This window comes from Pseudorasbora parva, chromosome 13, assembly GCF_024679245.1.
Source record: "Pseudorasbora parva isolate DD20220531a chromosome 13, ASM2467924v1, whole genome shotgun sequence".
Lineage (NCBI taxonomy): Eukaryota > Metazoa > Chordata > Actinopteri > Cypriniformes > Gobionidae > Pseudorasbora > Pseudorasbora parva.
In genome coordinates, this window is record NC_090184.1 from 13163623 (window position 1) to 13179579 (window position 15957).

Below are 15957 nucleotides of genomic sequence, written 5' to 3' on the forward strand. Positions count from 1 at the left end.
GCTTAACAACACTGCATCCGACACTTTGCATCACACTTGTTGATGTAATGTTTGGATACAGCTGCTCGGCCAAGGAAACCCATTCCATGAAGCTCTCTACACACTGTTTTTGAGCTACTCTGAAGGCCACACAAAGTTTGGAGGTCTGTAGCTATTCACTCTGTGGAAAGTTGGTGACTTCTGCACACTGAGCGCCTCAGCTGTGATTTTACATGGCCTACCACTTCGTGGCTGAGTTGCTATTGTTCCCAATTGTTGCTTCCACTTTGTTATAATACCAATAACAGTTGACTGTAGAATATTTAGTAGTCAGGAAATTTCATGAATGGATTTATTGTACAGGTCTAACAGGTGGCAACCTATCACAGTACCATGCTTAAATTCACCAAGCTTGTGAGAGCAACCCATCCCTTCGGAATTGCTTGTTGAAGCGTCTGCATGCCTAGTGCTTGATTTTATACACTAGCAATGACAACGGAAGTGATTGGAACACCAGAATTTAATTATTTAGAGGGGTGTACCAATACTTTTGTCAATATAGTTTATATTACACATCAATAGACATGTGCCGATATACGGTAATACGATATATCAAAATAATGAACATGCACTTCAAAATACAGTGAATAATTATTAATTACGAATTATTTCAATTTTTAGAATGCTTTTTAAGAATATTTACCTATCAACCATTTAAAATGAACAATACGTCAAAGAGGAACGCGCACTGATGTAAAAAGCCCCAATGTGCATGAGCAGCAAAAAGAGTAAAGAAGTGTGCTGAATGAAAATGCACATTCATTCTTTGACAGCAGATGGAATAGCAGAAATGCAGCGGTTTCCCGGCAATCCTCGTAAACAAAACATTGGTGCTACTAAAGACACAGCCATTCAGATTTCTGTATTCACTGCTCATCACCTCACCAAATAATACTTAAAGCTACACTGTGTGATATTTTCCCCCGTCTAGCGGTGAAAAGGTATATGACCATCCAGTGAATATTAGTTTCTGTTCCTCTCAATTCCGATTTCGTTTTAACTCCTACGGTGGCCGATTTAGTCCCAAGATTAACATGGCTTCTAGCTCGACCTCGCCCATGAGTGCCATCGAGTGTTTAAACGGGAAAGGCGAATCTTGAATTTACGGGTAGGCACATATATTTTTGAAAGAACTAAGTGTTTTTAGCTAAGAATAAACTAAAAAAAGTTACACAGTATAGCTTTAAAGGGCTAATGTACCCAAAAATGAAACTGATGTCATTAATGACTCACCCTAATTTCGCTCCTCACCCGTAAGACCTCGGTTCATCTTCGGAACACAATTAAAGATATTTTATATTTTAGTCCCAGAGCATATGCAGTCTATGCACACTTTACTGTCCATGTCCAGAAAGCTAATAAAAACATCATCAAAGTAGTCCATATGTGACATCAGTTGGTTGATTAGAATCTCTTGAAGCATCGAAAATGCAAAAATACATTTTGGTCCAATAATATCAAAAACTACGACTTTATTCAGCATTGTCTTCTCTTCCACGTTTGTTTTCAAACCTCAAATAAAGATTCAAATGGTTATGAATCAGTGAATCGACATGCAGTCACAATTTTGTTATTTTTGGACCAAAATGTATTTTCGATGCTTCAAGAGATTCTAATCAACCAACTGATGTCACATATGGACTACTTTGATGATGTTTTTATTAGCTTTCTGGACATGGACAGTAAAGTGTGCATAGACTGCATATGCTCTGGGACTAAAATATAAAATATCTTAAACTGTGTTCCAAAGATGAACGAAGGTCTTTCGGGTGTGGAACAACATTAGGGTGAGTCATTAATAACATCAATTTCATTTTTGGGTGAATCACTCTTTAAAGATTTAAGATCATTCATTGTCAAATTTAAACGTTTTAGATTTTAATCTGGACTAAATTACATGCCCTATAGTTTGAATTGTGCAAACACGCTTTACACTTTACACACTTTACAATAAGGCTCTTTTATTTAACATTAGTTTATTCATTAGCAACCTGACAATAAAAAAATATTTCTAAAGCATGTATTCATTTTAGTTAAATGTATATTTCAGCATTTAATAACATATTATTAAAATCAAAAGGTGTAACTATTATTTAATGGACCTGAGCTAACACTAACTAACAGTTGCTTTTTTTAACTAACATTATCAAAGAATAATAACTGTAAAAAAATTAGCTCTTCGCTTTTTGTTAATATTAATGACCTTATTGTAAAGTGTTACATTTATACTTTATAATTCTTTTGCATATAATTGTTTTACATTTTATACATTTTTGTGTAATGCTTTATTGTATTTAAATGTTTGTTTCTTTTTGTTATAAGAAAATTATTAAACCTGTTATAGTATGACAACACTTTTTTTGCAACTTATTTCAATATTGTGATAATACACTGTGGTAAAAGCTTCAGCAATTAATCGCAACGTGAAAATTTGATACCGGCAAATGCCTACACATCAACTACTGATAATCAAGATCTCTTGTAATAAGGGGTTTGATAGTCTCTCAGTAATTAACATCTATTCACACATTCCTCTGAGATTTCAGATGAAATTTAACTAGGATCTGACTCAAAATTGTCATACAGTATGAATTTCCTGTTTGACTAGACACAACTAAAAATACATATATTACTGTATTCAAGCAGGATGTAAAATGGTGAACATATTCTAAAAGCTTTTTCTGAGTGTCTAACAACAATTATTTTGATCAGTATTTTTTGAACGCTGTGGCAAGCAGACAGGCAGAGGGACCATGAGAACGGGGCAAGGCCGGTGGTATGATGATAATGAGCCTCACGGAGGAGCTTGTACACATAAAAGGAGGAGAGACGACAGTGAAGGACAAGAAAGGACCAGGTCTGGACTTTACATTATGTTTTGTTTATGTTTTATTACGTGTTTGCATTTTACTTATTTTACTTTAAGTCTTGAACGTTTGCCGGTTCTCGCCTCCTTCTTCCCATAACTACGAACTTTGCTACACTGGGGTCGAGCCATCCACCGAGCGTCCAGTACCATCGCATGGCACCACGAGGAAGAGCCTCTCAGCTGGTTGAGGACAGAGTGACAGTGTGTCCGGGAACAAGACCAAGATTTCATTTTTTTTCCTCTCTCCCCTCTGTCACTCCGAATGCTTCTGGCTCCTTTTCTCTCGCCTCGTCTGTCCTTACCTCCCTTATGTTTTGTTTATGTTTTATTACGTACAAACACGTAAAGTGTTGAACTTTACTATATGAGACAAATAGACAGGCCTACACAAAATAAACACAATATTGCAACTTGCATTTACACAAAACAAAAGGCTGTGAATGTATGCAAACGTAGTCATGACGAAGGTGTAACTACAGCTGTAAAATGGCCCCAAACATAACTCCGGTGCGCTCGCTTCATTTTTCCTTGTATCTTTTTTGCGGTTGAGCAGCACACATGCATGACTCTGTCACGGTTCATGAATTCACTGTCTCCTTCTGCCTGTGTTGTGTGGTGTTGTTGGAGGCGTGGTCACTGATTACTCATCACCGATCACCCTCACCTGCTGCACCGGCTCATTTATTCCTGTGTCTCACTCAGTCTTGTCAGATCGTTGCAGTGTGTCTTATGGGTTCCTGTGTGTTCATGTTCTTTGTGGGATTGCTTCGCTCCGGTTCCGCCGACCGCGTCTGCCCTTGCCTCCCTGCTCACGGATCATCTGTGCCTGCCGGCTTCCCCGCACGGACTGCGCTGCCTCACAGCCTGATTACAACCTGAGACCGATCTACCTGACTTTCATGAGAGATACTGTTCTTTGCTACGTGACTGAGAGAAATAAATCATTATTATTTTCGCTATTGGATCTTGCTGTTCTTTCTTCCCAGCGGACACTACAGACTCTGCTCAAATGATGATCGATACGTTTTATCGATCATTTGAAATGTTTTATCGACAATTAATCAATCGTTGATTAATGGTTAACATCCCTAGACTTAAGTAAACGTAAAGAGTCAATAACTAATCCATCTGTCTCAGTATCAGTATTTTGGATTATGTATTAAAGTCACAGCAGCCTAATATTCCTGCTGTGACAAGGAAATCACTCACTGCTCTTGACTGAATAGCTTTTGTAAGTTTAATTATATTTATTTAATTTATACAGTGAATGTTATACGCAATGTTGTTTGACTTATAAGTGACACATAAGCTAATTGTATACGTTAGATATGTTTAAGTTACAGACCAGTGGCAGAATCGCGGTTCAATCCAGGAGAATTTCTTCAAATTTTCAAAAATAATTTTACTTGAATTTATTCAAAGACAATGCATGTGAAGTATAAACTTACCTATCCAGCAAATGTGATCCCAGAATGTTATACAGTCCGCACCTCTCCCTTTGATATAATCCTCCTGTTTAATTCTACAAAAATAAATATGACTTTCTAGAACGAAGCGGGCAAACCAAACTCAGCGCGTGCACTGTAGCCTATTCGCTCGGACTGGTTGCCAAAAACCAGCCACAAATATTTATCTGTCGTGACTCCGCATGTCGTGTGACAGATAGCGCAAACGTGCTCGCTGCCGTTGACCGCTGGTTCAATCCATTCGCCGCACCGAGGGGTATTCCGAAAACATGACACTGCACATTTATACTACACTGGGATTAAACAAAACAAACAATATTGACATTGTTGACCAAACAATTCATATTTATAAAGCATTTCAGTCAATAAAATAGTTGCTATGCAGCTTATCTAGCCTACAAAAGATTGCGCATTTTGAACAAACATAAACGTCACATCCTTCAGAATTCTTGATGATTATTTTTATTCTGTTCTTTTTACTTAATTATTCATAGCAATTTCTTACATTAGTGTATTTTAAGTGGTTGATTGTTTAATTTAAATATATCACATCAGGTCTCGTTGTTTTACATTTGATTATTCAATTTCTGTACTTGAAAACTACTGTTAGATACCCATTACCTGAAAAGCACTGTTTATTTAATTTGTATCTTTGCTCGATTTCTTTGTGCTGTTGCTTGTAAATGGATTATTTTCCTTATTTTTATTTGACAATAGTCCTTTTTTTCCTAAACATCACACATACCGAACCATACCAAAATCATGACCCTAAAACCATGAGAAAACCAAACCGTGAGTAATTAGAAACTTACCCCCTTGTCTGGCTATCACCAGACTAAGCTCATTTTAAAGTATTGATTCATAATTCGAATCGCCAATGTCACATGATTTCAGCAGTTTGGCGGTTTGACATGCAATCCGAATCATGAATCAATACACTGATTCAGAACCATTTGAAACATTGTTTTGAAATCGTCCCATCACTATATAAGTCATTATTTGTTTTGTTTTTTTTGCGCACAAAACCTATTCTCGTCTCTTAATTATTGTAGAGCCAATGTAGTGAGATGGGCTTTGTAATGTCTTTAGTGACTTTTATGGGTCTTGAGAGCGGAATGGTAAATGGACTGCATTTATATAGCGCTTTTAACAGATTAGTCCTTCAACCAATCAGACTACAAGAGGCCCGATCAACTGACAACAACCCATCACTATCCGTCATCGTATTAAACCCGCCAATAGCACACCAGGTGGATAACCCAGTCTGTGACTGGTTCCTGCAAAAGTGTAACAGAAGCAGTACAAATAAATGTTCAGGTTTCAAGACTGAGTTGCAGGGGCGAAATCAAATCGCCGGCAGATCAAGCTGGGTTTACCCAGTATAGTTACACCCACTGATCTATATAATGTTCTCTTTATAGATCAGTGGTTACATCCCACATTGCAGTATTGAATAAATATATTGTGTAAGTAAGTAGCATGTAAAGCAACTACTGGGATAGTTACCAGCATCTAATGAATAAAATTGAAATAGACACCAGCAAGAAAATACTAGTCAGAACCTATAGCCTAATATCTTAACAAAATTGAATATCTATGTGTTCTGTTACCGGCTACAATGAAATAGTTACTCGGCAGTACAGGGTTAATGAATAGCAGTAAAAGCATCTAGTGAACAGCTACTAGTGAAACTGAATAAGATTCTAGTTTCTTTAGGGTTATTTAGTTATAACACGGTACAAGCGCAATACTAATATACAACCAGATACGAAGTGTTTAAATGGCTTGCCATAGGCACCTGTTCTCCGGCTCTGTCGCCTCGTGTTATGTAAAAGCATCGCATCATCCACTGCCATAATCTCGCCGACTGCATCAATCCTGTGGCGATTGTGATTTTATGTTGACGAACCAGACACACTACTTTATGTTATAACGTACACTTGCTCTGTTTTCCTTTAATATTACTGTTTGACTTATAAGTGACACATAAGCTAATTGTATACGTTAGATATGTTTAAGTTACAGACCAGTGGCAGAATCGCGGTTCAATCCAGGAGAATTTCTTCAAATTTTCAAAAATAATTTTACTTGAATTTATTCAAAGACAATGCATGTGAAGTATAAACTTACCTATCCAGCAAATGTGATCCCAGAATGTAATACAGTCCGCACCTCTCCCTTTGATATAATCCTCCTGTTTAATTCTACAAAAATAAATATGACTTTCTAGAACGAAGCGGGCAAACCAAACTCAGCGCATGCACTGTATTCGCTCGGACTGGTTGCCAAAAACCAGCCACAAATATTTATCTGTCGTGACTCCGCATGTCGTGTGACAGATAGCGCAAACGTGCTCGCTGCCGTTGACCGCTGGTTCAATCCATTCGCCGCACCGAGGGGTATTCCGAAAACATGACACTGCACATTTATACTACACTGGGATTAAACAAAACAAATAATATTGACATTGTTGACCAAACAATTCATATTTATAAAGCATTTCAGTCAATAAAATAGTTGCTATGCAGCTTATCTAGCCTACAAAAGATTGCGCATTTTGAACAAACATAAACGTCACATCCTTCAGAATTCTTGATGATTATTTTTATTCTGTTCTTTTTACTTAATTATTCATAGCAATTTCTTACATTAGTGTATTTTAAGTGGTTGATTGTTTAATTTAAATATATCAAATCAGGTCTGCTTGACATCAGGAGAACCTGTTTCCCTCATGGCTTCCAGGAGATGACTTCAATGGCAGTGGAGGCAGCTCTTTGGATGATGGAGTTAGGGTGTGTGAGTCCAGCGTTCAGCAGAGGCACATGCTCTAGCAGCTGTGCCCGGGCCCTCGGGACCTCTGCCAGGACTGTAAGGGCACGGAGGGCATTGGCACACACAGCCACGTTCTCACTCACCACCAGCTTCAGCAGAGGGGTGATGGCATCTGCATCCAGTGCCTCGGACTTACCTAGAAACAGGCAGACAATAAGATTTTGCATAGTATCATCTAATACAGGGGTTTTCAAACCAGGGGGCCACAAGGGAGTGCTCAGGGGTCACCAAATGTTCAGAGAAAAAAGTGTGTGTGTGTGTGTGTATATATATATATATATATATATATATATATATATATATATATATATATATATATATATATATATATATATATATATATATATATACGCACACTTTTTTTTCTTAAATATAAGAAACAAGTAAAATTTATATCTAAAATATTAATAAATTCTATAAAATATATACATGCAAATATTTCTTAAATATATAAGTACATGTTTGTGTAGTTATATATACATAATAATACACATTTTACACAAACTTTTATTAAGGATGCGCTTAATCGTTTGCCCAGCACTAAAAAATAAAATAAAATAAAAAGTTACCTAGTACAATTATTGAAATCTACAGATTTTATATTACTGCTGCTTCTTTAATGTTATAATCATTAAAAATGATTCAACACTTGTTTCTTCTCAGATTTATACATATAAATGCACTTGGATGGCAAGTAGAAAAAAGCCATGCAATAGAAAATTCTCCAGATAATATTCTGTTCATCACTTTGACACATAGGTCTAAGTACACTTTTTAGATTTTCTTTCTAGATATATTGTTTCTATGGTTACAGTATGTGTTTCTGCTATGGATTGTTTTTTAGCCTCATTTAAAAGCCACCCCATCTATTAGAGGCAGCTGTTGTTTTAAAGGTTCCTTTAAAATACTGTTTGTCTAAGAAATTTGGTATCTAATGGAGGAATTTAAGTTGGCTGAAAAGTCATTGTTTTAAAGAAATAAAGTAATTTATGTTTGTAGACTGTTGAGTAGTGTTGCACTTTTTTCTAGAGTTTGAACTTTTTTAAACATTCCTCTACATTTGGTTGAGCCCTGCTTTAAAAATGTACTTTTTCACTGTAAAAAAGATCTTTATACTTTAAAATATATCACCTTTTAAGGGATAGTTCACACAAAAATGTAATTACCGCATGATTTACTCACCCTCAAGTCATCCTATGTGTATATGACATTATTCTTTCAGACGAATACAATCAGAGTTATATTAAAATATATCCTGGCTAATCCAAGCATTATAATGGCAGTAAACCGCCTTCTGTTGAGCATCATAACCAGGACATCAAAAAGTCTGAAATCCCCTGATCTAAAATACAGTATGTGAATAACTAACATGAACACCATCTAAAAGTTTAAGATGATGGTTTACCCAACAATGAAAATTCTGTTATCATTTACTCACCCTGAACACTGGTAACCAGTTTTGGTGGTCACTAACTTCCAATATAGGGACAACAATAAAGACTAGGTCTGTGCGATATGTAATACCTTGTTAAATAATGTGAAAATCAATATGCAATACGATATTGTTATTAGTGTGTAAAATCTATTTAAATTATATATTTTTAACATTTGTTTAACATTCTCAAACAACTGAGAATGATACCATTTATAAGGTTCACATTCTTTCTGGAACTTCTAAAAAGTGACCAGCAGTGCAAAGAATTATGTCACAAATCTGACAATTTAATTTTAACATCAATGTAAAAAAACAAAAAATGTAATGCAAATTTTAATTACCAAAAACTCTTTGCTAGACTTGGTAATAGTCATATCAACCTAAAACTTAACATCAAGAACATCCAGATAAACAAAGACACCTGAACCAGGGGTGGACTATTATTTTTGTTATTTTAATTTATCTTTGTTTTTAAAAACAAGAACTAAAACAGTAGTCTACACATGAATTCAATATACGCTAATACATTAAAAAGCTACAAAGGTTATTCAGCCGAGAGCACGGAGTGATTTTCTCTTGTTGTTTGACAGACAGCGCAGGTTTATTGTATTAGCTGTCACTTTAAGAGCTAATGCACGTATCCTATTGACACACATTCGGTTTCTTTCCCCAACTGATATCATTCACTTAAAGCATAATCGACTGGGTTGAATACTCATAAAGACAGCCATTTTGACATAATTGTGTGTGTATTTGACAGTTCGAGTGTGTAACAAGTCACAAAATAGAACTGAAGGAATCACACGCTTACAGAGCGGCGACTTTGGCACGTTTCGGTGAAGTTATTGAGTTTAATAACTCTTTAACATCAATCAAGTCACATAAGTAACAGTTATGTGCCTGGTCTATTCTTTGCTGTATGCGTTGACGTAAAACGTACACTTTTCACAATGGTGAAGTAGCCTATTAAAATCATTCAGATATAGCGTGCCGTTGTGATATGCGTGCATAGCCCTAATAAAGACATTTCTCTATATATCTACATTTACATTCCACAGAGTAAAGAACACAATCATGCAGGTTTGGAGCAACATGACGGTGAATAAATTATGACAGAATTTTTCCCAATTAATTTTGAATGAACTATCCGTTCAGTGATTTCACACAGCACTATTAAAGATGTTTAAAGGGTTACTTCAGCGATTAGCATATGGCTTTGTATCAGTAGAAACCCTGGAGAATATTCAAATTATTGTGCTTTCCCCCCTCATATCTCCCTGAGACGAGAGATTTATGCATTTTATTTCTGGAAAAATTCCTCCTATGATGCAAAATGACGATTTTTGCATCATAGGAGGAATGTTTGCCCAGAGGCTAAAGACTACAGCCAGCAGAGGGAGCTATTTCCGCATTTTTTGAATCTGCGCATGGGGGATGGGAGATTACACTCAGCTGGCAGGGAGAGCTCAGCTTGCAGACAGGATCATTTAAACGGAGCTATGGTGAGCAATGTAAGTCTTTTAACATCTCAAATTCATTTCTATGAAAGTTAAGCTTGTAAAGGCATGAACTGAAACGCGTGCCAGACTGAACTCCTGTGTGAATGTATGCCGCGAATGTAGTCGTGATTACCTCAGCTCTCATCACTCGTGCAGTTAGTGCTCAGTGCTGTGACACTCGCGCAGTGACTCACTCATTATATTGAACAGACACGTTCAGTTTTTAATTGTAGTGTCTTCTAACTCAGTCACAGTAATGAAGTTGGTGGTGTTGGGAATGGCCTCACAGGGCAGCGAAGCATTCTGGGAATTGTAGTCTTTCATCCCCATGGGACAAAAATACATTTTCTGTCTTTTCTCAGTCTAGAAGACCCCAAATTCAAAAATAATTTCACATTTCTACTGCATTGATGACCCAGTTTAAATACAGATTCATCTTCCCAGCGCTGAAGTACCCCTTTAAGTGTTTCTAACTTTAACATTTACTGGCTAAAAAATGACAAACATGCACAAAGGTGATTTTGGCTGACCCTTAGTGATTACAGCTGTGTTCATAATGGTCCCTGCAGCATTAGCGACTACCCCTTGGTCATCATCTGACAGCAGCTTGACCAACATAGGCAGAAGATCCTCCTCACACACCTTCATCTTCCCATCTGCAGGCACACTAAGAACAGGAGCGAAATCACGGGGTTGTTGTTTTACCTGGTGTCTGTACACTAAATCACCATAGTAAACTTAACCCAAACTAGATTGCAGGGTGCCATGATGTTTTCTACCTGATTCCCACTAAGGCAGATGTGGCTGCCCGGCGGATGGCGGGGGAGGGGTGAGACAGCTGGTCTTTCAGGACCAGAATCGCATCGCTCTCCAGTGCAGGTAGGGCATTCACATTCACACAGCAGCTTAATGTAGAGAGAATTAAAGCACGTATGTTCTCTTCTTCATCTGAGACCTTCAACACCAATCTGGGCACCAGCCCCATACACACCATAAACACTGCTCCTGTAGAAGATACAACAGAGGAGTCTTCGAATGAAAAGCTTCTGTGTGTAAAGTTACTGTCAAACAGAAGTATAAGAAACAATAGTCACCAGAGGGAAATTCAGCGATCCTATTGAGAGCCTGGTGCACATTTTTACGACAGGCATTCTCAGGGTCATCTAACAGGTTTGCAAGGGGACTCACAATGTCAAATTTCAAAAAAGCATCTCTGTGTAAACACAATTTCAAAATTATCACATCCATTCTTGTGATATTAAATATTCAATTTTCAAAATGTTGGACAGTCTAAAATATTCATTGATCACAAATAACTTACTGGAAATAATTATCATTTCTTGGTATTTTTGAAAGTATCAAGAGCGTTTTGAACAAACTAGTTTGATTTTTCTTTTGCTGCAAAAGTATGTTTATGAATTTACAGTTCTATTCATAAGTTTGGGGCTGATCAATTTTTTTGAAAGAAGTATCTTCCACTCACTAACACTGCATTTATTTGATCAAAAATACATAAATGCAGTTATATTGTAAAATATTATTCAAATGTAAAATATCTGTTTCCTGTTTTAATATATTTTTTATTACCAATGTTAAAAACAGCTAATTAATATTTTTGTAGAAACTCTTTGATAATAATAATTATAAAGTTTCAGGATTGATGAATAGAAAGGTCAAAAGAACATTTATAATGTTATTAAAAATATATATTATACAAAAAATTTAAAAAAAGTGTTCAATTGTTTCAATTTAATTTCATGTTGCAGTCAATGGAACAATTTAATACATATTTGCATTAAAAGAATCAAAAAAGCAACAAAACCTGTTACCAAAACCTTTGAATGGTAGATTACATTTTAGCTAGAAAGTTGTTATGCTCTTGCATATTTTCTAAAATATTTTGTAGAAAAATCACCTAATAAAATAAGAAACATTATAAATATACATAAATACATATAGTCCTTGTCGTTGAATAATTTTAAGGTTCTTCACTTTTCTCCACACAATTTAACATAGAAAATCTATTTATATAACTTTGCAATTAAAAACACACATGTACACGGCCAAGCACATTTACTTCCAAACACACACTAAAACACAAGATAAACTTAGGCCCGTTGTTTTGAAGGTGTGACTCACCTTCCCAAACACACACTAAAACACAAGATAAACTTAGGCCCGTTGTTTTGTGTGACTCACCTTCCCAAACTGTGTGACGCAAGCACATAAAGAACTTCAGTAGCTTTGACCCTGACTAAGTTATCCTCATCTTGCAGCAAAACCTTGAGTCTTTCCATACAACCTATGAGGTACAGAAACGTTATGGTTGCTAAACACTGGGGCATAAAACATGAAAGCTTGTGGGTTATTCAAAAAATAATGTTATCTTCGATATTGAGGATATATTTCGTTTTCATGTATGGACAAAAAGGTTACCAAAGATGTGTTTACCACTGATAATGGCTTCATATGCCCGCTCGTGGTCATGGACGAGGTCGCAGAGTGCAGCGAGCGCCCTCTGCCGGGTGAACAGCTCGACGTCTTGCAGCTCCATGATCAGCTTTGGAAGCGCCCAGTTACCGAAAGCGACTGGCGCTTGTGTCGGGTCAATATGCGGCGGGGGCATTTCGGATGTTTTCGGACTTGCCATCTTCTTCGACAGGGTGATCCAAAAATTCGTTACACGTGTTTTGTTAAATATCGACAAGTTGTTTATTTTAATGGCCGACTCTCAAGTTTTGCAGGATTGTTTGAGGGTTCATCATGCCATTATACATTCAAAATGTAAAATAACAAGTAACGTTAACGTTATTCCTATTTTATTTGCATGCTCAAAATCTGAATTTGCAGGCCAACAAATTGTTAAAGATAATATTACCTTATCCGCTGTTTATAACGTCCTCTTGCGTTTTATTTTTTCCGTGTAGTTACGTTGTTATGGTAACTACGGAATTAACGCATCGCTCTACTGAGGCAGTAACGTAAACTCCGTAATTCCTTCGACAAAATGGAGATAATACAGAAATGAATCATTGAAAATATTCCGTGTTCAAGACCTCTATCACTTTTATGGGATAGTGTACTTTTTGGTTTCACTGCATATTCGAAACAGGACGGAAAGTACTTTTATTTAATTAATTTACTTGTTTTTGTGACTAAATTGCATATTTATAAATGCAAGTTTAAGCTATAAAAACACAACTTTATGGTTTGGTTGACTGAATAGAGGCTGTAAACAGACATTTTTATATATATTTATTTATTTGGTAACACTTTAAAATAAGGCTGTACAGTAATTTTTATATATTTATTTATTTGGTAACATTTTACAATAAGGTTTCATTAGTTAACATGAACTAAGAATGAACAATACTTCTACAACATTTAACAATCTTATTTAATGTTAATCTCAACATTTACACCATACATTATTAAAATCAAATGTTGTATTTGTTAACATTTGTTAATGCACCTAATGCCTAACCTACTACTAACATTAGTCAATTAGCATGAACAAAGATGAATAGTTGTTTTTATTAACTAATGTTAACAAATTTGAATAAATACTGTAACATTTTTTTCTTGTTGTTCATACATTAACTAATCTTAACAAATGAGACCTTATTTTAAAGTGTTATCATTTATTTATTTATTTATTTATTTATTTATTTATTTATTTATTTATTTATTTATTTATGTTTTATTTTTATATGCATAATTGTTCATATGTTCAATATTTGTATTTTGTTCAATATTTACATTTGAAAAAATAAAAATAAAAATCGTAGATGTGATTTCCTGCATTATGGTGCGTTTGAGGCCATATCTCTTGGCTATAACAAAAAGACCTCAAACTAGTCAATACCAATAGTCTAATAAAAAGGCTATATTCATTTAACTGCCATAGCCTATAAATCAACAGTTTCACTGATAATGATAATGAACAAGTTGCATGTTTATTATGCTCCGTGCTCAGATAGAAAAAGTCAAGTGCCATTTACTAAACGATTGATTGGGACAGACAAAATGACAGAAATCACTGAATCACTTACCACATCTATAGTCTAGGGGTAAGAGACGCATGGAATCAAAATTTGATGCAAATTGATCAGAGGTTCGAATCTGCCTTTCCCCATCACATTTTAGATCGGAAAGGTATTTTCAATTTTAAAAAAGCAATTTTTAATTAAAAAAAGAGAGAATATTAGAAATGGGGAAATAAAGCGTTTAACATGTGTTTAATAATATGTTTCTTAATAAGTATCTCGGTTAAGGGGTAGCCAAGGTAAACAGACATGTGCTGAATTAGAGACGATAAAAGTGAGTGGGTCCAATATCATTGGTCTTAAAAAGTAGGAGGGTCTTGTCCCACACACACACAATGGTTCCGACGCCCATGCATACATGTATTCAGTAAAAAAAAAAAAGCAAGAGGGATAATACGTTGTCAGATATGTTCACTTTTAATACATTTATTTAAATCGAATAAACCAAATTGACCAAATACATTTCAAATGAACAAGCTGCACAAAGTTACAGCCCTAAAATATTAAAACCCACATTGTTATATATTTATTCTCTCTGCTCAGTTTTCATTGTGACTAATGGTGATAGTGCTTTTAGTTTCTGTGGCCATATAATTGAATTTGAAGGTTGATTAGCTGTCTGAGGAAGCCTTGGTTGGGGTAGACACCTCTTCCCTCTTTTACCTTCTTGATTGCCTCCACCAGTGTCATGTTTTGTTTCAGCATGAGATATGCCAAAACTATAGTTGCTGATCGACTCACTCCAACGTGACAGTGAACCAGGATTTTCCCTTTGATTATAAGATATTTGAGTTGAATGACTCTTTGCACTTTGCAGGAAGGTATACTGGTTTAGGATTTGGAAACACAGCCACTTACCCCCCTCTTCCAATGCTGCATGTATAAACTCAGCCCCATTGTTAAAGTGGATGCTCATGTCATATGTGAGTGAGTCTTGTGCATCTATGCCCATGTATGTGATGCCCATGCCATCATAAATCTTTCCACCACCTCTGGAGCTGTGGGCACAGTTAAGGACATGGGTGAAGCGACGCCTTCTCAGCTCTTCGCAATTCTCAGCTATATCCCTAAAAAAGAGAAAATGCAGTATTATTATTATATTATTCTTGAACAAACAAATTATAATATGTCAATTCTTGGTTTGCAGTTAACCTTTCAGTTGACTAGTATGCTCTGTTCTTGTTAAAGGAACTAACAATACATCTTTAATATCTGTGTGATTATGAACATTCTCATTTTAAAGTGTTGGACACTCTTCTCCCTAGAAATAACAATGATGTGGTAGTAGGCCTATGTTAAACTCTGTTTAACTGTTCTAATTGTTATATTGGTGCATTTATGGACTCCCTCTTGTGTTCAACACCATGCACTACATTAGGAAAAGCAGTAGATCCTTCAATACAGTTAAAGCTATAAATATTAGTTAATTGGAGAAACTCGGAAAAATTGCAGTCTTCTTACATGTTTCCGATGAAAAGATTTGGCCAGACTTCATCTGCGTTATTGTGGAGGGCTTTTCCGGTTAATAGAAGACTTTCAACCTCTCTTATCGCTAAAACGGGAGAGGTGAAATCAATCTGCGGTGCGGTTGAACTTGAGGTACCTTCAGAATATTTCGACCTGAAAGACATTTGGAGGTGTAAACGGGCATTTAGTGTCTGGTAATATTGGTTTCACGAAGTTGTACGATTGATCAAAGTGCACGACAGGGTCGGGTCCGTGCGGCATTCAAACTGTCGATTCATAGTCTGCATAAAAGCCGTCTTATGGA

General features: G+C 35.9%; 3 protein-coding genes across 15 annotated transcripts in view; all 3 read right to left on the reverse strand.

Annotated features, from left to right (window-relative positions):
* The window catches only part of LOC137038544 (dematin-like), a 75165-nt gene extending 68415 nt beyond the window's left edge, over nt 1-6750 (reverse strand). For 5 of the 12 annotated variants that reach the window (XR_010897499.1, XR_010897501.1, XR_010897500.1 and 2 more), the window contains exon 1: nt 4357-4714. The gene's annotated coding sequence lies outside the window, so the exon portion shown is untranslated. Of the gene's footprint in view, nt 1-4356; nt 4716-6504 lie in introns of those variants that run through there. The other 7 variants (XR_010897510.1, XR_010897496.1, XM_067413198.1 and 4 more) reach the window with 4 other exon arrangements.
* Nucleotides 6751-6963: 213 nt separating this feature from the next.
* Nucleotides 6964-13069, reverse strand: rsph14 (radial spoke head 14 homolog). 2 transcript variants are annotated; one of them, XM_067413195.1, is made up of 7 exons: nt 13019-13069; nt 12592-12790; nt 12340-12442; nt 11235-11353; nt 10920-11145; nt 10671-10807; nt 6964-7342 (listed from the first exon to the last, which is right to left on the reverse strand). In XM_067413195.1, the coding sequence occupies exons 2-7, from the start codon at nt 12788-12790 to the stop codon at nt 7104-7106; spliced, it is 1023 nt and encodes a 340-aa protein (XP_067269296.1). In that variant the 5' UTR covers nt 13019-13069; the 3' UTR covers nt 6964-7103. The 2 variants fall into 2 exon arrangements, with proteins under 2 accessions (XP_067269296.1, XP_067269297.1); XM_067413196.1 differs by having other exon boundaries at nt 12592-12793; nt 13019-13061.
* A 1595-nt stretch (nt 13070-14664) lies between these two features.
* Nucleotides 14665-15957, reverse strand: LOC137038548 (dual specificity protein phosphatase 26-like). Its single transcript, XM_067413206.1, has 3 exons — nt 15648-15957; nt 15045-15253; nt 14665-14956 (listed from the first exon to the last, which is right to left on the reverse strand). The coding sequence occupies exons 1-3, from the start codon at nt 15815-15817 to the stop codon at nt 14760-14762; spliced, it is 576 nt and encodes a 191-aa protein (XP_067269307.1). The 5' UTR covers nt 15818-15957; the 3' UTR covers nt 14665-14759.